The sequence below is a fragment of the Rousettus aegyptiacus genome, unplaced genomic scaffold (assembly GCF_014176215.1).
Source record: "Rousettus aegyptiacus isolate mRouAeg1 unplaced genomic scaffold, mRouAeg1.p scaffold_m13_p_7, whole genome shotgun sequence".
In the NCBI taxonomy this organism is placed as follows: Eukaryota; Metazoa; Chordata; class Mammalia; order Chiroptera; family Pteropodidae; genus Rousettus; species Rousettus aegyptiacus.
This window is the reverse complement of record NW_023416310.1, coordinates 105,814,970-105,835,609: the sequence shown is the minus strand read 5'-3', so window position 1 is coordinate 105,835,609 and position 20,640 is coordinate 105,814,970. Positions and strand designations below refer to the sequence as shown.

Genomic DNA, 20,640 nt, shown 5'->3' with positions numbered 1-20,640 from the left:
TTCTTTCCAGCAATCAATTTGATGTTCACATTGTTCGAAATTTGAAAGTCCCTTCAAGTTGTCATCTTTAACTTTTTGGCATATGCCCATCAGTTCTTTCAGCACTTCCTTACTTTTTATTACGAGAAGTTGTCGGGTTACCTTGACTTATCCTGTTTCAGCCCTGGAATTTGCCATTTATTCAGTCATTAGGCTTCTGTTTTACCTTCTAACAATTTTTTAAAAGTAGTACATCTTTATTATAGAAGATTTTTGGGGAAATTTCACTCAGAAAAAATGCGTCCATGATCCAGCTCAGTTCAAGCCATTGTGTTAACAGTTTGATATGTATCCTTTCCTTATTTGTTTGTTTTTACATAGGTAGCTTTTAAAAGCAGGTTTTATTTTGAGCCTATTTTAAAATTTTTATTAACAGTATAATGAATCTCTACAAACCCATTTTGCAGCTTTAGCAATTGTCAACATACTGGCCCGTCTTTTTTCATGTATAAGTTGCCAGCCATCCACCTCACCACTAGATTTTCTTGCAGCAGTTTTCAGGCCTAGCATTTCATCTATAAATATTTTAATATGTATCTCTAAAAAATAGAGACTGTTTAAAAAAATACAGCCACAGTACCATTATCACACCAGTTAGCATCTCCTTTTCCCCAGTTATCTCATAATTTTTTTTAATAGTTTATTCAAATTAGAGTCCAAACAAGATTCACACAATACATTTGGTTGATGTCTCTCTTAAGTCTTTTTAAATCTGTATTATCCTCTCGGGTTTTTTTTTTTTTTTTTTTTTTTTTGTCTCCTTTATGGTTTATTTGTTAAAGACATTGGCTTTTTGTCTTTTAGAATTCCCCTCCTGGATTTTGCAGATTGTATCCCTGTTCTTTCTATCTTTAAAATGTTTTTCTGTTCTAGACTATAATTTCTAGTTAGATTTGAGGCTTGATCAGATTCAGTTTATTTAACTTTTTTGAAAAGAATACTTTATAAGATGATTTTATATATCATATTACATCAGATTGGGAGGAACATAAGTGTCCGGTTATCTTTTATAATGATAAGATTGATCAGTGAGATCAGCCTAATCTATCCATTAGAAAGCCCATCTTTCAACTAATGGTCACTGATGATGAGCATTGCCTATGTCTGTTCATTTAGAGTGTCTATCAATATTTAAACCATTTTAAAAATGATCGAAGTGGTATATGCTCCTTGAAAAAAATTGGCACCATAGAAAAATAATCATCCAAAAATAATCAGCCCAAACTCAACTCCTCCTTCCACCTGAATTACAGGTAATATTTTGGTATATTTTCTTTCAATCTTTATTTTGAATTCTTGAATATTATTTTGTCCATATTTGAACATTGGGTGGATTAAATGTTTTATCGTTATAAATAATGCTTTGATAAAATATCCTTGTCTTATGATCTCATCTAAATTCAGGTTATTTCCTCAGATTCTCAAAATATAATTCATAGGTTAGAAGTTATGAATTATTTAAAATTTCTAGATATATATAGTCAAATTACTTAAATAAAAATTCCAGCTGTTAAAGAAAAAGATTGAGCAGTAAACATTATACACAAGTACTAGTAAGAACTAGACAACTTTTTCTAAGACCTTTAAATTATTCAATACTTCATAGACTGAGAAATTTTGTTCATAAAAATATAATGGTTCTAGATCCTTTATTTTTGACCTTTTATGTTTATATCCTAAATAGGAATTGTGTGGTTTAAGAATTTTTCTTAATATTGACTCTTCCCTTTAGCTTTGAGGTTGGGAGCACTGCTAAGAATATTTTTTATATGAGTACTTTTGTCTTCGTATGCAAAAGTGTTGAGCAAGCCATGCTAAACACTTCAGATGCAGGCACTAAGGTTAAGGTCAAGAGCTCAACATTCAGATGTACTTCTTGAGGAAAAAGCTTATCTTTAAACTTGAAAGGAAAGTGCTATAACTCGAGTAGAGACACAGGTTCTCTATGGCTTCTCTTCAACGAAGAAGACAGGTTGATATTGTGGTACTGGCTTTGGAGTCTAACAAACTTGGAATCATAGCCACAACCAGAATTACAGGATTGAGGCTTCTGAGCCCTTATTTGCCCATCTGTAAAACTGACCCATGAATGCCTGCCCTTTTAGAGTTGTTTATACTTACGAACATTAACATAATTATTAAGAGTTTTGAGTTAGAAACCATCTCTAGGAGAATGAGATGATCAAGTCTAGTATCTGAGAGTACAATAAGAATTTATTTGTTAAGTGGAATGAGGCAGATGGGGCCTTTCTATTTCAAGAGTTATTTCAGATCAAGCTAAATCATAAAATATTCTATTCTTAAGTCCAAGAAAATACTCCATCAAACTTGTGAATAAGAAACTACCTTGCCAAATTGATTCATTAAATATATATATATATGTAGTGAATGTCAATTTTATGTCAGGATTGTGGAATTCTGAAGTGATGAAGAGACATACTGCTAGGGAAGATAAGGTGAAGCAATAATCAGAATGTTGTGTGAGAAGTGATGTTATAGCAGTGCACATAGGGTCCTATTCAAGTGCAGAGATTGGGGTCTTCTTGGGTCAGAGAAGGCTTTGGGGTATTGCCACTGGTAGTGCTGTGCCTGAGTTATTGGTGTTTTATGAAAGATGGAGGAATTGAGACTAGAAACAGGGAGATGAGTAATAAAGCAGTATCAATGGGAGTGGACAGATTTGAGAATCTTTTGGTGAGAGAATTAATCAAACTTTGTGACTGAGGATCAGGGTGAGAGAATCCAGCATTGGCTCCGGTTTCTGGCTAAGCTTACTACAAGTTGCTCAACTTAGAGAGTCCCTGAATAATTCATAAGAATAAGATAACTGTGTTGTTTATAACATTATTTATGCTCCTTTTACTGACAGCCTCAATCAATATTTATTTAGCACCTACTATAACTCAGATACCGTTATACAAGCTGAGGATATAGCACTGAACAAAAGAGAAATCTGTGCCCTCATGGAGCTTGCATTCTCATGGGGGAAAGAGATAATAAAATTGAAAGAAAATTATGCAAGAACAAAGAAAGAGAATGATCAGGGCAGGGTCTCTTAAATAAAAGATAAGGAAGACTTCTTGAATTGATATTTGAATAGTCCTTCTAGGTAAAGGGAATACATATAAAGGCCCTAATTCAAGAGTGTGTTTGGCATGTTTCTTAGTGCAGCAGGGAAGACACAATAACTGAAGTGGGATGAACAACAGGGGAAAAGGAAAGAGATAAGCAATGGTCAGATCATGTTGGGGGGGGGGGTTGCACTTTATTCTAAATATGATGAAAAGCTATAGAAGGGTTGAGAGCAAGGGAGGGATGTAGTCTAACTCTGGCTACTGTGTGGAAAACAGACTAAAGAGGAACAGGAACAAAATATAGAAATGAGTAGACTAAGCAGAAGGCTGTCACAGTATTCCAGGTAAGGTCTAATATTCACTTGGATCATAGTGATAGTTTTGAGGTGAAGAAGTTGTCGAATTTGAGGTGCATTTTGAAGGTCAAACCTACATGATTTGCTGGAATATGAGAAAGAGAAAACTCAAGGACATTATCAAAGTTTTTCCCCAAGCAACTGGGTTAATGATGACTCCATTTTTTGAGATTGGGAGATACAAGAGATCCAGAATGAGACATTGAAAAAGAACAATGCCTGAGGGTTCATACTTTCCTGTTTTACAACTTATTAATCAAGATAGTATGATACTTACATAAGGATAGGTATATTGATCAGTGGAAGAAAATTGAGAGTTCAGAACTAAAACCATACATTTATGGGAAATCAGTTTTGACACAGTGGGTGAAAAATAGTCTTTTCAACAAATGTTGCTGGGAGAACTGAATATCCACATGCAAAAGCAGTTGGACCCCTACTTCATACCATATACAAAAATGGATCAAAGATCTAAATGTAAGTGATAGCACTATAAAACTTTATTAGGAGTAAATCTTTATGACCTTAGGTTTGGCAGTGGATTCTTAGATTCCTAGGTTTTTAGACACCAGAAGCACCAGCAACACGAAAAATGTAGATAAATTGGACTCCCATCAAGTTTTAAAACTGTTGTGCACTAAAGGACACTACTAAGAAAGTGAAAAAAAAAACCTCTAGAATGGGAGAAAATATTTGTAAATCATATATCAGTACAGGTCTAGATTCCAGAATACATAAAGAACTCTTGCTACTCAACAAAAAGATAAACAACCTAATTAAAACAAAAGACTTGAATAGACATTTCTCCAAAGATGATATATAAATGACAAACAAGCAGATGAAAAGATGATCAACATCATTAGTCATTAGGGAAATGCAAGTCAAAAGCACAATGAGATAACACCTCTTACCCACCAGAATGACTATTAAAAACAAACAAATTTGAAAATAACAAGTGTTGGCAAGAATGGGAGATACTGGAACTGTAGTGCATTGTTGGTGGGAATGTGAAATGATGCAATCAAAGTAGGGAAAAGAATGAAGTACTTATACATGCTATATCATGGGTGAACCTTAAAAGCATATGTTAAGTGAAGGAAGCCAGCCACAAAAGCCCACATGTTGTATGATTCCAGTTATAAGACATGCTCAGAATAGGGAGATCCATGGATACAGAAAGCAAATTAGTGGTTGCCTAGGGCTGGGAGTTTTGGGGGAAATGGAGAATGACTGCCAATAAGAACATTTCTTATTTGGTTATAGTGAAATGTTCTAAAATTGTGGTGATGGTTGTACAACTCTGTGGATATGCTAAAAACCATTGAATTATACTTTAAACTAGTGGATTCTATAATATGTCAGTTATATCTCAGTAAAGTACATATATTGAAACAAAAAATGACAACAGAATCAGGATGGATATTAAAGGTGTGATGATAGCGGAAAAGATAGGAAATAGTCTCTGGGGAAGCATGAGAATAAACTGACTGGAAGCATTAGGAATATTAGGCAGTACTGAGGGGCCATTTGAGGTTTGTGGTCTTAAATACAATGTGAGGCCAGTTGGCACTGTTGTGCTGCTTAGGTACAAATATAATAGTTGGAGGGTTGGCTTTAATCAAATTTGATTTTGATTTTGTCAGGGATTCCAAGGGAAATTAGAAATAAGTTGAGAGAATATTCAAGGGAATTGTCAATGTGATAACTATGAGATCTAAATTAGGTAAGAAGTTAAGTGAGGACATGACAGGGTAATGGAGTGTGAAAAGGTGATAGTCCGGAATTAGCCTAGGGCTGAAGGATTATAGGAGTTAGGGTACTAGGAGGAGTTGGAAAAGATAGGTGGTGGTGGTGTTCAGAGAATGGAACATCTGAAATTGAAAGCTTATAAGTGGCACATTATTAACAGGCTCAACCAGGGTTCCTCATTGGAACCACAGAACACAGAAAATGAACATACCATACTGTTAACCTTACTTCTCCCAAGAGTGGTACAAAACTGGTACCAACCATTGTAGTAGATGCAGAGGACAGAAGTTAATTTATCACAAACACCGGATGCCTCAGGGCATGAGGCTTACTTCTCTCTCAGAACCCCACTTGAGAAAGGCTAAGATGGTATGATCCATTGGAGTAGATAGCCAGGAGGTCAAGGAATGGAGTGGCCAGAGTATTGGATGGGTCGTACCTTAGGTTGAACCTACAAAAACTGAAATTTCATATGTTTCAGTCTAATACAGTATGTATTGAAATCGTCAAGAATTATGGCAGGAGTGGTGAAGAGAAAGACAGTAAGTGATATATTAATATTTTTAGTGAATGGCTTGAAAGTGTAGGTGGCTGGTGGGAGACAGGTGACCAGGAAGATAGGAGATGACTACTTTAGGGTGGGGTAGCAGGCTTAGCACAATGGTTTGTGCTTCAGACTAGCTTTTGCAGTAGTCTGGTAGCAATAACAAGTAAGAGGATGTTTACACCACCTCCAGGTCAATAGAGCTGTGGTGTAAAGGAAGAAGCAAGCCAGTACTTGAGAAAGTACAAGGTAAAGCAGTATCCTCAGAGGACAGCCATTGTTCAGTAAGATCAAGAAGAGGAAGGGAACTTTCAGAGGAGGTTGAGAACATCAGGGATTCTGTTGATTACTTATATGAATTTCAGATCGAGACTAGGAGTAGGCGATTGAATCGGACTAGAGAAGTCCCCCCATATGGCAGATCAGAGCCATGTGAGGATGAGAATCTAGGTGATGAGAGATGCCGGGGAAGCTTGGATTTTTTTGTAGTATTCGATCGAGGTAAACAGACTTAAGGCAGGGTAATATTAGCCCTGGTTACCTCTTAAAGAAGCAGTGCTAGCCAATGGAGCATTCTGCCTGTAATAACAGAATACTCTGTATCTGTGGGGTCAGGTATGGAAGCCAGTAGTCACACGTAGCTGTTGAAGGCTTAAAATGTGGCACATGGGACTGAAAAGCTGAATTTTAAATTATATTCAATTCTAATTAAGATTTAAGTTTAAATAGCCACATCTCAGAGAATGGTAGATAACTAGTTCTAATGATAGCCTTTTCATTGGAACTGTCTCTTAGAAGAGGCCAGCAGCATTGAGGCAGACAACATGCAGGTGGAGCTTGCCTTCCCTTTTTCCTCTTCCATCCCACTGAGGAAGTGCTTGGCTGGAGAAGGGGTGCTTTTACCAGGAACATATGCAACTCTGTGGCCTCTAATTATTTTCTGCTGAGGCGGTTTTCAGATCGAGGGAGACAAATTGAGGTGACTGACCTCTGTCATTCTGCTAAATCTCTCTCCTTTGTATATGTAATTCCCACTTTCCTCAAGGAGCCATTGTTTTTATGGTTAGGCCATATGTTTTTATTTTTGACTGCTTGTCTTTGGATTTTGGAAACAAATGTGCTGATGTTTACATAGTATTGATAATTGTTCTATAATACTTTGGTTATTTGATTGTCCATTCTGTTTGTACAAATTAGTATGGGTACCACTTAAGACTAAGATCTAACTCAAATTATATACATGCTGCTCTAAGGATGAGCTTAATTCTTTGAATAAGGCTAAGAACTAAGTCTGGAAGAAGAATAATGGCAATCATATAATAATAACATTTACTGAGTGCTTGCTGTGGGCTGGACACTCTTACAACTTAATTTGGATTATCTGATTGCAAAAACCCATAAGGGTAGATGTTATATCATCTCATTTTGTAGGTAAGTCATCCAGTACTCAGAGAGGTTAAGTTACTTGCCTGTGGCAACATTGCTAGTAGAGTCCCAAGTTGGACACTCTTATTTCCAACTCTGAAGTTCATGTTCTTTATGCTGATGGATGTTACTGTTTTTTTATATCTTAACAGTGCCAAGCCAAGTCCCAAGTGCAGCTCCTTAGGGTGTTTTCCATCCAGTGGTATATAGGGCTAAGTTTAATGGTTGCAGGTTTATAGGCGGTTCTCTCAGCTCTCAGTGATATCCCTCCTCTCCTCCATTTTGCTTACTTTGTCCTGGTAGATGTTTTCCTGGTGGTTGTCCTGGTGGTTGTTCCCTTTTGAAATCTGTGGCTGTTGTCACTGGCAGCAAGGATTTTAGATTTCAGTTTCATACTGAATTCCCTGCCTGCAGCTAGTTGAAATGGCTCTCTCAGCCCTCGTGAACTGGAGTTGAGAATCCTGTAGGGCAACTTAGGGTTTTCTGCTCCCTTGTAGGGGCAAGTAGGTTTCAAGGAGAAACTTACCTCTAAGGCCTGGTCCAGTACGCCATGATCATAACATTTAATAATAGAATTAGCATATAGTTCCCAGCCATCTGCCAAGCCTCTCCCTCAGATTCTTTCCCACCTGCCCACTCACACTTAGCACTTACCATTTTTTCTCTTCCCATCCTTTACACTTTTATTTCCCAGGAGAGGGAGCCTGCTCTTGTAGAATAACATATGATTCTTTAAAGTCAGACTTGTGTTGCATTCCTGGTACCATGGCTTTTTGGTTGTTGTTTCATCTGTAAAATTCAGGTAATGCTATATGTAGGGTTTTGTTGCATGGTTTAGAGATTAAGTTTATAAACTTCTGGGTATAGTGTAGGTCCTCATAAACAAGGACTTACTTTTTCCCTTGAATCCATTGCTGTGATTTAAGTAGGCAAATACTTATTAGCATCTGATATGTGCTAGGTTTTGCTAAGGATGCTGAATAGATCAAAACAAAACCCAGAATCTCTTAATTCAGAAAGTTACATGGTATAGAAAGGAGACCGACATACAGATAAGTAACAGAAATGTGCTAAGTGCAATGGAGGTATATATAAAGTGCTAGAAGCAATTAATTCTGTTTCCAGCCCTGTCTTTGGAGTGGTTTTCTTTTAGAAAAATACTTGGTAGTCAAGACGGGGGACAAATGGAAAGAGAGAAAAAACAACCCTTAAAGGTTTCTGTAATCTGTGAGGTGCCAACCTTTTAAGAATTGATTTCTGCAAGGCACTTGATAAAATCTTTCACAAAGTTCTTGTACATAAGATGGAGAAATGTGAGCTGGCTGATGGAATAGGAGGTGGATTTGAAGGTGGTTATACAACTACGTCCAGGATGTTTTTCTCCTGTAGTACTTTATTTTTACTTAAGAAATCTCTGGGCGGGAAGGAACCTTAGAAATAGATCGTCTACTCTCTCTATAATCTGGTTTCTTTTTTTCCCTTTTAATTTTTAATTCAGCAGTACAGAAAAGTATATAGCGAAAAATATACCTCCCTCCTTTTCCAGTCCTCAAGTATCTCTGCCATCCATCCTCCACAGAGACAAACACTATTAATAGTTGCTTGTATGTATGGTCTTGTTTTTTTATGCATATCTCTTTACATTTGGTGTTATAGTTATTTGAATGTATATGCTGTCTCCTTTAGTAAATTATAAGCTCCTTAAGAGCAAAGACCCTGCCTCATTATTTTCTATATCTTCCCAAATTACTTGCACATTGAATATTCTCTATAAATATTTGCTCGATTAACTATTTAAAGGAAATCTGGACCAGGGGTGAAAAGAAAGGCCTCTTGGGAAGCATGCTACAGTTTTCTGTCCTCGACCGTATCCTTTACAATTTTTCCCCCAGTGACTTGGATGAAAGTGTAGAAGGCATGATTGTCATTTATTAAGATGACACAAAGCTGGAAAAAGGAGCTAATCACATCAGATGACAGGATCAAGACTGCGGATTATCTTAAGAAATTGGAATGTTCATCTGAAAAGAACAGGGACAAATATAAACTCCTGTGTTTAAAGTCGAGGCGACGGGGTGGGGCGGGCGGGGGATATCCAACAAGGTAGTTACCCAAGTATAGAAATAGGAGACCTATCTTGATAATGTTTATTTGAAGATAATTTGGGAGGGTAAGGGATGGACTTTGATTACCTTTAATTAAGCTCAACTTAAGCCAACAGTATACCAGGATTGTCAATAAAGCAAACACAGCCTGACTGAATTAGTAGAATATAAACCCAGGTATGGGGTAGTTTGTGGTTCTTATATTCTCTTTACGGGTCAGATTGCTTGTTGAGTATTGGGTCCACTTTGGGGTGCCACACATAATAAAGAAAGACTGAGAAGAAATTGAGGTGTATGTAGAGGAGGTTAACTAGGAAGGTAAAGAAAGCATAGGTATAGGAATTAGATCTAAATTGTATCCTTGGTTCTACTACTTAGTTGTGACAGCTTGTCAAAGTCAATTCCTCGGAGTTTGTTTATATACCTTTCAAATAGGGCAGAATATTAATAACAGTCTGAAGATTGTTATAAGGATTAGAGCTAACCTAGATACTCAAAAGGTTCTAGTCCAAGTCTTATTAGAGATTAGTTTAATGACTAGATACAGTCCCTGTTTAGAATGGGCAAATAACTTAGTAAATTCATGAGTGTAATGCAGCTCGTTAAGTGTCCAAAGAGTTTACCTATGGAAAAGGTAGTAAACATATTCATACAGCTCCTAGTAAATGCAGATTGAGCCAGATTGTTGTGTAGCAATAGAATGGTTTTCCCTAGGAAGTGAATTCCCCTCAGCAAAAGGATATTGTCAAGTTGAGACGGTATGATGACTTGTCAGGGATGCTTATAGAGGGCACATTTTATGAGTAAGAGGTTGGGCTAGAATGGTAGGCAAACTATGGTAAGCTGGGAGCCACATCCAGCCAGAGATCTATTTTTGTAAATAAAGTTTTATTGGAACACACCACGCCCAGTTATTTATGTGTTATATGGCTGCCTTCCTGCTGCAATGCAGAGTTGAGTAATTGTGACAAAGACCATATGGCCTGCCAAGCCTGAAATATTTACTCTCTGGCCCTTTACAGAAAAAGTTTGCTGACCCCTGGACTGAATAAATGCTTCATAACCTAAATTACGTTGTGAACTAATAACTTTCCTAAATTCTATGTAAGGAGAATTTCAGGTGTTAAGAGGGTAGAAGGCAAGATTTGAAGTAAGATGGCCACAGTTTTTCTTGTTACCGCAAGGAATGAAGACTGGAAAGCAGTTGATTAAATAATCTCCAGAATCCTTTAAGAGACTATGATTTTATAAACAGATGCCTTTTGGTGTAAGATTAAGTGTTTGTATGCCACCAGGGCTAAAGGAGTCTATACCCAAATGAATTGTGAGGTGGTCCTGGTGTAGTGGAAAAGACTGGTTGTGTTAACTGTTCTGAGCTCCACTTTCCTCACTTGTAACTGTAACTTTCCAGAGTTTTTTAAAGATTAGAGCTAATGTGGGCACTCAGTTGTAGCTACCATTACTATTTCATAGAGCATATCATTGGAGTGTGTGTTATACCAGTCCGAATTTTGATCGGGTAGTATGAATCCTTCCCTTGAGTGCAGCTGGTTGGGGTAGTACACAAAACACTGTCTTGGTTTGGACTGTCTTTAGGTCTTTTGGCAAAGAGGGGATAAATAGATCTTATAAGCAATTACAGGAATATCTTGTGGCTGGCAGTTTCAGTCCATATGTTACAGGTGGTGGTCTCTATACCAGAAAGGCCGACATTTTCCAGATAGTGCATGTCTCTCAGTGGAAAAAGGTTTTAAACTTTGCTTCTTCCTTATATATTTTGTCTTTTATATTCAGAGTCTACTGCCAACTAACAGTTTTTCTTCTTCTTCTTCTTCTTCTTCTTCTTCTTCTTCTTTTTTTATTGTTGAAAGTGTTGACTCGGAGACAAAAAGAGGCCAAGAGCAAGAGTGACTGTGGGATAGCTGTCCAGACGTCCCTAAACATTGACAAGTAAGTAGGTGTGCTGTGTTCACGGAGCTCCTCTTGTTTAACATACCATTGCCTGGACCAAATGAAGAAACCAGTTCCTTTCTTACCTTTCTTGGGTTTCTTTGTCTTGCCAATCACTTCATTGCTTGGATGTCTGAATTTCTTTTTCTTATTCCCAGTTTATGTCAGATGTCAGTATAGGTGGCCTCTGTATATCCCTTTTCATTACCCTAAAAAAATCCAGCTACCCACACCACTCCATATTGCTCTTAGCTTTGGAATCAGAGTGTAAGTGAAAACAGTAAAGCTGAATTTCAGCATATCAGTTTTATAAAGCAGTTTAGGTTATGGTGATTTAGCAGAACTCAGGAAAGCAAGAAAATATGTCATACTTAACACCAAGTTAAGGATGTTGAGTTATGTTACTAGTGTATGCAACTTTAATTTTAACACTATCTGCTAAAATAAACTTTATTTCCTATAACTTAAAATGTGTGTGTGTGTGTATGTAATAGTTTATTATATACAGTTAATTCCACTATTTTAGCTGCAGTAAAATCTGTTTTGAAATTAAAAAATGTTCTTTGAATTCGCATATTGGTGTTGGGTGCTTTTGGGAAGCATTGAGCTATTTTGCACTGTAGTGATACAGAAGTTGAGTTGCAAAAAGCTTGGGTAATATATAGTAGACTTCCTTGGGTTATGGGTTGCAGCCTAACTAAGAAAGCACATTCTAGGGTGGCTGATGGGAGGTCAGGTTTAAGTGCTGTCTCCTGAAAATAAAGACTTTACTAACAGTGCATTAGAGCAGTTAGTCATTAGGCAGAAACGTTTGTCTTTGAAACACAGATCTTAGACCCTAAATTTTAGAGTTGCCTTCCCTACGCCAGTTGAGCAGAGCTGATCACTTGCTCCTTCTGGAATCCTACTGTCAGGTGAACATCCCTCTCGGTCTGTATTCATCCCAGTATATTGCAATGATGGTTTTTTGTTTCTTTTTGACATTTCTGTTTTCTGGCTAGGCTGTTAGTTATTTGAGGTGGATACTTGGCTTCGTGCTTTATTCCTGGGCATCTAATAAAATGTGTCTGAGACAGTAATAACAATGATAACTATTTATTGAGCACCTAATACTGTGTACCAGCCACACCGTGCCAGGTGCTTTATTTACTGTGTAACTCTCACAGTAGCTAACACAGAAACTAAAGAGAACTTACAAGTAACCTGTTAAAGTTATGTAGCCAAAACTAGCAGAGCCTGCCTACCTGATTTGTGTTCCTTTTTCAGGGCTGCTGTCTCTCACATAATAGGGGATTAGTAGATGCTTTTTACACTAATTGATAAACCTTAAAAGTTACACTGGTCTAGCTTTTCTTATAAAGCATAGTTTTGCTTGCATTTCTCCCAGATGGTTAAGTACCTGAGAGACTTATTTCTTCTGTTTTAAAGACTGCCAGAGAAATTATTTTTTAGAGCTAATCCAAATCTCCTTTGCTGTAGTAATTGCATATAAATAGCTAGGAGAAGTCTAAGATAGCAGACTTTGGAAAATTTTCTTTAGCTTTATAAAAACTAAGACACTCAGTGAGTTAGATAGACCTGGCTTCTGACGATTATTTTAGTTACAAGACTTTGAGGAGAATAGTACCTTCCTAATAGGGCTGAAGAATTAATTGAGAAATTGTATTTAGGAGCATTTGAGATCTTGCTTCCTGGTAATTGTTGTCAGTTTTGACTCACATAAACTCATAAAAAATTTTTTAAAAAAGGGAGAAATTGTGCTTTAAGGGCTTTCCACTAGTTCTCACCACAGAGGAAATAATTAATGTTGATTTTCTTCCTTTGTGCCCAACAATTTCGTTTTCACTGATGCCCAATAAACCTTACCTCAAGGACACAATTTCCTCTCTTTCCATTAACTCAACTGTTATAAAAATATAAAAATAACTCTACATATGAAATTACGCAGAAGCCTCTGGCGGAACCACATGGTTTTGGTAACTTCCTAGTTGATGTTGCAGGTTGTAGAATTAAGGAAGTCAGCATATGGACAGACTTAATTTACTAATCAGATGAGTTCATCCACCCTAGCAAAATTGTCATCTTAATTTAATGCTCTTGGTGTGCTCCCTTTTTTGTCTAAACTTTAACTTCCCTTTGAAAAAACTATTACACTTAATTTCAGATGAGTTTGACAGAATATTTTATGTCTGAAGAGCAATCAGCATTGTTTGAGATAGTTAGAAGAGTTGATTTCATTACCACCCCACTGCTGCAACAGCGGGATACAGAGAAACGGCCAGGGAAAACCACTAATCACTCAGTCTTTTTGATTGGCATCGGGTTAGTTTTATTGACGGTCCCACTGAGTGAATCTGCACTGGTTGACAGGTCTCCGTTGAATAACTTTGAGATGTAAAAACACAATTTGAGACATATCCAGGAGTCCAGCTGCAAAAGCAGATTTTAAAATTGCTTTTTCTGTCTGTCTTATTGGCTAGGAATGAGAAGTGTTATCTCTGTAAATCCCTGGTCCCATTCAAAGAGTACCAGTGTCATGTAGAGTCCTGTCTCCAGCTTGCAAGGGGTGACCAAGGAGATAGGCCTGAAGAGAGTGGGAGAGTCTGCTCAGATGTGGAGGGGAAGCTGCAGCAGTGGCCAAAAAACGCAAAGGTATTTGTAAAGTGTTTTAAGAAAAGCCAGCTAACCCTCAGTTATGTTCTGGGCTTTTTTACCCCCTCCACCCGCTCCCTCTTCCTCTCCCTTCCTCTTTCCTTCTGTTTGTCTTAAAACACGATTTGCACTTCTAAAAATTATTTTTTAATTAAAAAATAATATATGCTCATTGTAGAAAATATAAGAAGTTAAAAAAAATATGAAGAACCAGGGAAAATTATCAACCATAATTTAGCTACTCAAAGATAATGTTTAGTATTTTGGCCTATTTTCTTTCTGGTCTTTATTTCTATGTATTTTTAATGTAGTTGACACACACACTGAACATTGTAGCATAAACACCTTCCTTGGTTTATTTTTAAACTTTTTAAAAATTACCTTTAATGTTTATATCACATAGTCACTTAACCATTCTCATATTATTGGACATTCAGGTTCTTTCCAGTTCTTCTGTATTATAAGACTGTCTTTAAAACATTAATCAGTCTTTGTACCACTGATTATTTCTTTAGAATAGATTTCCTAAAGTGGAACTTTTAGGGCAGTGGATATTAACATTTAAAAATCTCTTGAAACATACTGCCAAATTGCTTTTTAGAAAGGATATCCAATCATACCTCCACTGCCAGTATTCAAGATCAGCTCTATTGAATGCTATATTTGCCTGGCTTTAGTAACCTGTGGGGTCCGGCCCCTGGTCACTGGGAAGATGGATGTGCTTTCAGGATTTTGTGATTAGAGATTAGGAACAGCAAGTCTTGGCTTAGAGATCAAAGATAAAACAATAGCACCATATTCTACGCTTAGTCACATAGCAATCACTGTATGTTAAGATAGAGGAACCATTATCACAAGGGGTGATTTTGATGTGGTGATTCGGAGTTGGGTCTTATAGGTATATGCTTATTCCATAGAACCGGTTTATTCTGGCGTCATTGCCCCTAGAAGCTACCTCAAAACTATTATTTCCTATTTTAGGTCTTTCCAAATCTATTATTGGTCAAAGGTTACTGTTCTTTAATATGATCTAAGTGGAATAATTTGCCTTCACTCTGATATTCATTCTTGGATAGTATTTTTATCATAAAGATATATTTTCTTCATCACATGGCCTTTTTACTTGTGTACTCTCATTTATTAGAAAGCAAAAGACTTTCCTAGAGGTGTGTCACCACACCTTTTACTCCTGAAGACAGGTGTGATTTGAGCTTAAGAAGCTGTGTTTTAGATTCTCTGCCGTGAGTTAACCCTTTCATCTATTTCTGTCACAGGAAAAAGGCCGCAGCGAAGGCCGACTCCTCAGTCTTTTGGAACAGTCTGAGCACAAGACTGCAGGTGAGAACCCCTGGACCAGTTTTCTGGGCTTCTGCCTAAGGCTTTTCATTGAAAAGAACCCTTGCCAACTCCTTATTTGTTGGAGTTATGTGAGTACACTTTTGACCTAAGCAGCCCGCTTTGGAGACTTGGTCTAGTTGATCTCTCCCTAAAGAAAATGGGAATACTCTGTTTCATTCATCATGCATTTCTTTTCAGTCTTTATAAAGCTTGAACTTTCAGGACTGCATGTTGACCTGGGAAGAAACATTTCCAAATCATAGGGGAATGACACAAGCCTCAACTACCTTCTAAAGGAACAGACATGGAAAATCAAACATACAAATAATACTGCCTTCTTCTAATGTTCTGTGCATCATTCATATGTTATCTTAGTGTCTCAACCTGTGCTCCTAAGAGATTATAGGAATAACTCTGTCTCTTTGTGCCTAGTATTTAGGGAGCAGTAGAGTAGATTTTGGTATTACTATGCAATGCTCATAACCAAAGCAGTTGGTTATGAGCATTACATAGAGCTAGTGATACCAACATCATAGATCATAAGGTTTATATCTAGTAAAGCTCCAAATATGTTCCCTGCTGTAAGTAGGTTCTTGATAAATGTTAGCTGTTATTATTACTGTGGGTGTTACTAGTTGCTGTTGTTAAAATTCTCTAGATGCAGTTACAAGAGGAGCTTTTGCTTAAGCCTTTTCAATAACTGCAAAAAGGCAATTTCTCTGAGCCCCTTGTCCTGCTGCCTCTACCTCAGTGGATTGTAAATCTTCATGGGTGGCAGATTTCCCTTGGCAACTTCCTCAAGTTCAGATTCAAAGTAGGTTTATTCAGAGGTGGTTCTTTCAAAAGCATTCACCTTGGTACTTCTGCAGCTGAGCCTGTTGGATCCTATATGCTCACATTCCATTGATCTTGGGGTTGGAGAACTGAGCTATCTAGATATCTAAAGTGTGATGAAAAGCAGTGCTCAAGAACACAGGAAGAACATGATCAGTGAGAAGGGGTATGAATATAGCACTACTAATGACATTATTACTTTTTTTCTCCTATCACAGATGCAGAGATAAAGACCAGATCTTCAGAAACAGTGGCCTTTGGGTGAGTTAGGTTGTGCATTGAAGTGTGGTTCTTAGCAGTTCTAGAAAAGTACGGACCTGGTTCTGTGTTCTGTGTATGTGTGATATTCAAACTGTTGAAGGTAGAAATCACTGTGGAACTGTGTGACTTCTCTTGGTATAACTCTTTGATCCCCATATGTCTGGGCTGAGAGTTAGGTGGCTAGCTCAGTTCACTCATGGTGTCAAAATAAACAGAGCAAAAGCTATGTTACTCCTTCTTGCCCTTCTGTCCCCACCTAACCCTGGTCTTCTGACTTGGATTCCAAGCAGCTTGGGAATTTGGGTCTGAATCCTCATTCTACTACTGCCCAGCTGTGTGGTTTTAGGTATATGATTTATCCAATGTCCTCATCTGTGTAAGGGGAATGATAGTACTTATCTGGTTGGATGATTACAGAGATTATGTGAATTAATAATATATTTAGGACGTGGTTCCATAGTGTTAGCAGTTAGCACATCTGCTTCACATGCCGAAGGTCCTGGGTTCGCGCCCCATCGGAGCCACGGTCCATGGTCTACGGCCATGTCACCCTGAACAAGTCCGATGTCTGATCCTGGAAGCTAAGCAGGGTCGGGCTTGGTTAGTACTTAGATGGGAGATCACCTGGGAAGACCAGGTGCTGTAGGCAGAAATAATAAAAAATAAATAAACAATATATGTAAAAACCCCTGGTACTATGCATGACATGGATTTAGTGCTTATTAGTAGGTATATATTGAATTCTGAATTTTCCCCCCTTCTTTCTAGGGTACCTTCACCAGGGAAGGAAGAGGCAGGCTGCAGCCGACAGATGCAGAGTTCCCTCACACATCTCGAATTAAACGAGTCTCCCATCAAGTCTTTTGTTTCCATTTCAGAAGCTACAGATTGCTTAGTGGACTTTAAAAAGCAATTTACTGTCCAGCCAGGTAGCCGGACACGGACCAAAGCAGGCAGAGGAAGAAGGAGAAAATCCTGAATTTCTAGGGTCCGAAAGTTGACAAAACTATTTGCAGTAGGAGTGGGCCATGTTCGTTAAGGCTTAGTGGCCCCCAGTTCATTGTTCAGCAAGTTTTGGCACTGCAGTTTCTACCACCAGCACCTATTCAGCATTGTGGTTTTTATGTTTTCTATGATCTACACAGACAACTGTGTATAGTATTTGATTTTATAACAGCTTGTTTGAATTCACTTACAGTTAAAAGAAAACTTAAATATATTTATGTTTGTATGAAATCTTGCTTCATTAAGGTGGAGTTCTTTATTTCTTTTGTTACAGGGTATTTTGTAGGCATATTTTAATTGTGGAGCTAGTTTTCAGATTCATAAATTACATGTTCCTGAATGAATTTCGTTACTGGTCTTTTATATACTGCCTGTATTCACTGACTGTATTGCACAGCACTGAAGACTGTGTGACTACTCCCTTTACCTTTTCTGACATCATTCTGGAAGGTACCAGGACTACTTCTTATTCTGCTCTTCTTGCCATTTAGTGACCGTTATTTCATTTTGCTGCTTCACCCAGTTAAGAATTCTTAGCCAGAGCATAGGACATTTGAGGGATATGTCCTGCCATTCTTCCCAAGAATTTGTAAGTGAAAACTCTGTTACTAGTTCCTATGCAATTATTTTTTCTTCCTAGATTAACTAGTAGGGATGCCAGGCATATTCATCTGTTACAATTGAGATTGGTTGTCTTGTTGCCAGAGGTCATAGCAGCAACAGGAAATAGGTTCTATTTCAGCACATTCGTAGAAGAGTGTACATTCTCGACCACATTGCCTGGTAGTTGCCAGTATATGCACAACAAAATTGATGTCTGTCTTCAGTGCATGGGCAATTGTGAGAGAACCTTGAATGGCAGAAGGCAACTAACTACATGAGGGAGGTGATCACACACACAAGCATGTTAAGAAAGCTAGCTTTGTCTCAAACCCATTTAAAGATGTAATGAAAAACTGTGGGAGGTGGTTGCTGACCAGGAAAGGGTCCTGGGACAAGATAAATAGGGACACTGCTCAGACTCTCCTAACTTCTGATTTATCAAATTCAGAGTTACCTTTTTCTTACTTTAAAATGAAAATGAGGTGTGTGTTAGACTTGGGAGTTCAGAGATAGTTCAAATGGAAGACACGTCACAGTCTTCTAAGGCACTTTTTCCTGCATAGGTGCCTTGCACACAAGATCTTTGAGTTAGGAGGAAGCAGGGTGGCAGGCTCACTATCTATTCCTTCCATGTCTTGATGTTGGATGGCACTGACATCATGGCCAGTATCACATTCCACAGTCCCCAATGTTTTTGACACCAGGGATAGATGCTCCAATGAGAATCTAGTGCCTAACAATCTGAGGTGGAGCTGAAGCAGTGATGCTAGTGCAAATACAGATGAAGCTTCAGTTGCTTGGCCGCTGCTCACCTGCTGTGTAGCCCTGTTCCTGACATGCCATGGAATGGTACTGGTCCACGGTCTAGGGGTTGGGGACTCCTGAATAAGTCATACCTGTTATTTTGTGAGCAACTGCTATGGTTAAGGTCATATGTATGCTGTCCTTTAATCTTCACAGCAATCCTAGGAAGTAGGTATTATCCTCCCCAGTTTTCCAATGAGGAAACAAAAACTGAAAGGAGCAAATAAAGCTACTTTGTGTCCATGGCAGTGACACCACAGTGCCCCTCCTCTTCAGTCCTAAAGAAAATGCTGTATTTTGACTCTAGTATTGCTTATTTTCCTGTTTTCCTTTTAATGAAAATCGGTTTATCGGTTATGTTCCATCAACTTAATTCTCATCACCAGTCTTCTCATTAAATGGCAATTTGTTGGAGGTATCTGTAAACCAGGATAGTATGTTTACCTCTATGCCTTCAGATAAGAAAAGGGAAAGGGCTGGATCTACAAAGTGAATTGTTTAGCTTAACCCTTGTTCTATTTGTCTTGAGAATACTCGCCAGCAGTGCTTACAGCTGACGCGTTTATCGTGTGGTGACTCGCAGATTACAGTCCTAACATTACCCCAAAGCTTGCCACAAAACATCTCGCTTTTATTATTATTTTCACATCACTCTAGTATATCGATAGTCTTTGGGTAAAAATGACATCATTTCTATTTATAGCTTTCTGGTTTTAGTAGTTTCGATTGCTGAAAATGTAGCATTCCTACGTGTGATGTTAAATGAATTCTGGCAGTGAGCTGCACTTTTTTTTTTCTAAACAGAAAAAGGGTTAAAATTAACAGTCCCCCTAGAGCAGGGGTCCCCAGCCCCCAGGCTGTGGACTGGTACCGGTCTGTGGCCTGTTAGGAATGAGACTGCACAGCAGGAGATGGGTGATGGGCAAGTGGGCAAAGCTTCATCTGTATTTGCAGCCACTCCCCAACACTAGCATCACCACCTCAGCTCCACCTCAGATTATCAAGTATTAAGATTCTCATAGAGGCACCTCTCACAGGAGGTTCCTGGTGCCAAAAATGTTGGGGACTGCTGCTAGAATATGGGTCAGTGACAAATTGTTGGAGGAGAGTGTGGATCAGCAGGACCAGGAACAACAGACTTATTTGTTAGCTAATGGGGACTGAGGGAGAGACAGCCACCTCTCCAGTGCCTTTTCCCGGCCTTCCCCACACTGTCTTTGGTAAAGGCTGCTTGTTAGTCTTACCTACTCCCCTCCTTCATCAGCGATCCTTGGGGTGGGGCACTGCTGAGACAGTGAAGAGACAAAAGTCAGTGGAAAGTATCACATCAACTTGAGTCAGAACCCCTGCTTATGATACAAGCTAACCTTTCTGAGACCTAGTTTCCTTGTCCGTAAAATGGGAAAACTCATGCAAGGTTCTCAGGATTAAGATGATGAATATAAAGGCATAGTATCTATGACATAGAAGACAACGAATAAGTAGCAGCAGTTGTTATTAACATGATGTTTGTCATAAGTAGTGTTAATAGAAGTGGAAAAGCAAGAGAGAGCTGGGGTGCAGTTGCAGGAAGAAACAGTTCTTCGAGGAGTAAGCCTCTGCATCAACTACCATCCTTCCCCAGTAAGCTCAGACCTTGGGGTTCTATTCCTTTTTCCAAAGATAGGAAGTAGCTGGTCTGGTGTTGCTGACTTGGGGAGAGCTGGGAAGCTCTATGAACTTCACAGGTGATTGCTATAAATTGGGAAAGAGAAGGGGACTTACCTGTGTTGGGCACTGTGGTCGTTACTTCCTTTCATCCTTCAGTAGCCCTCCAGCAGAGCCCATGCCTTGCCCATTGCCCCTGGGCACTCACCTTTCTATTGTATACCCCACAGGGTCCTACTGTAAAAACCTGTGAC

The 20,640-nt window shown here is 38.4% G+C and overlaps 1 protein-coding gene and 1 pseudogene across 10 annotated transcripts in view; both read left to right on the top strand.

The window, feature by feature from the left end:
* UIMC1 (ubiquitin interaction motif containing 1) overlaps positions 1-17,676 on the top strand; it is a 105,317-nt gene extending 87,641 nt beyond the window's left edge. For 9 of the 10 annotated variants that reach the window (XM_016158308.2, XM_016158307.2, XM_016158309.2 and 6 more), the window contains 5 exons: positions 11,164-11,242; positions 13,723-13,894; positions 15,169-15,232; positions 16,285-16,327; positions 17,096-17,676. In XM_016158308.2, coding sequence (XP_016013794.2) covers positions 11,164-11,242; positions 13,723-13,894; positions 15,169-15,232; positions 16,285-16,327; positions 17,096-17,306 — 569 coding nt within the window. In that variant the 3' untranslated portion in view covers positions 17,307-17,676. The remainder of the gene's footprint in view (positions 1-11,163; positions 11,243-13,722; positions 13,895-15,168; positions 15,233-16,284; positions 16,328-17,095) is intronic. The other variant, XM_016158314.2, reaches the window with a different exon arrangement.
* Positions 16,861-16,976, top strand: LOC118605742 (annotated as a pseudogene).
* Positions 17,677-20,640: the final 2,964 nt, after the last annotated feature.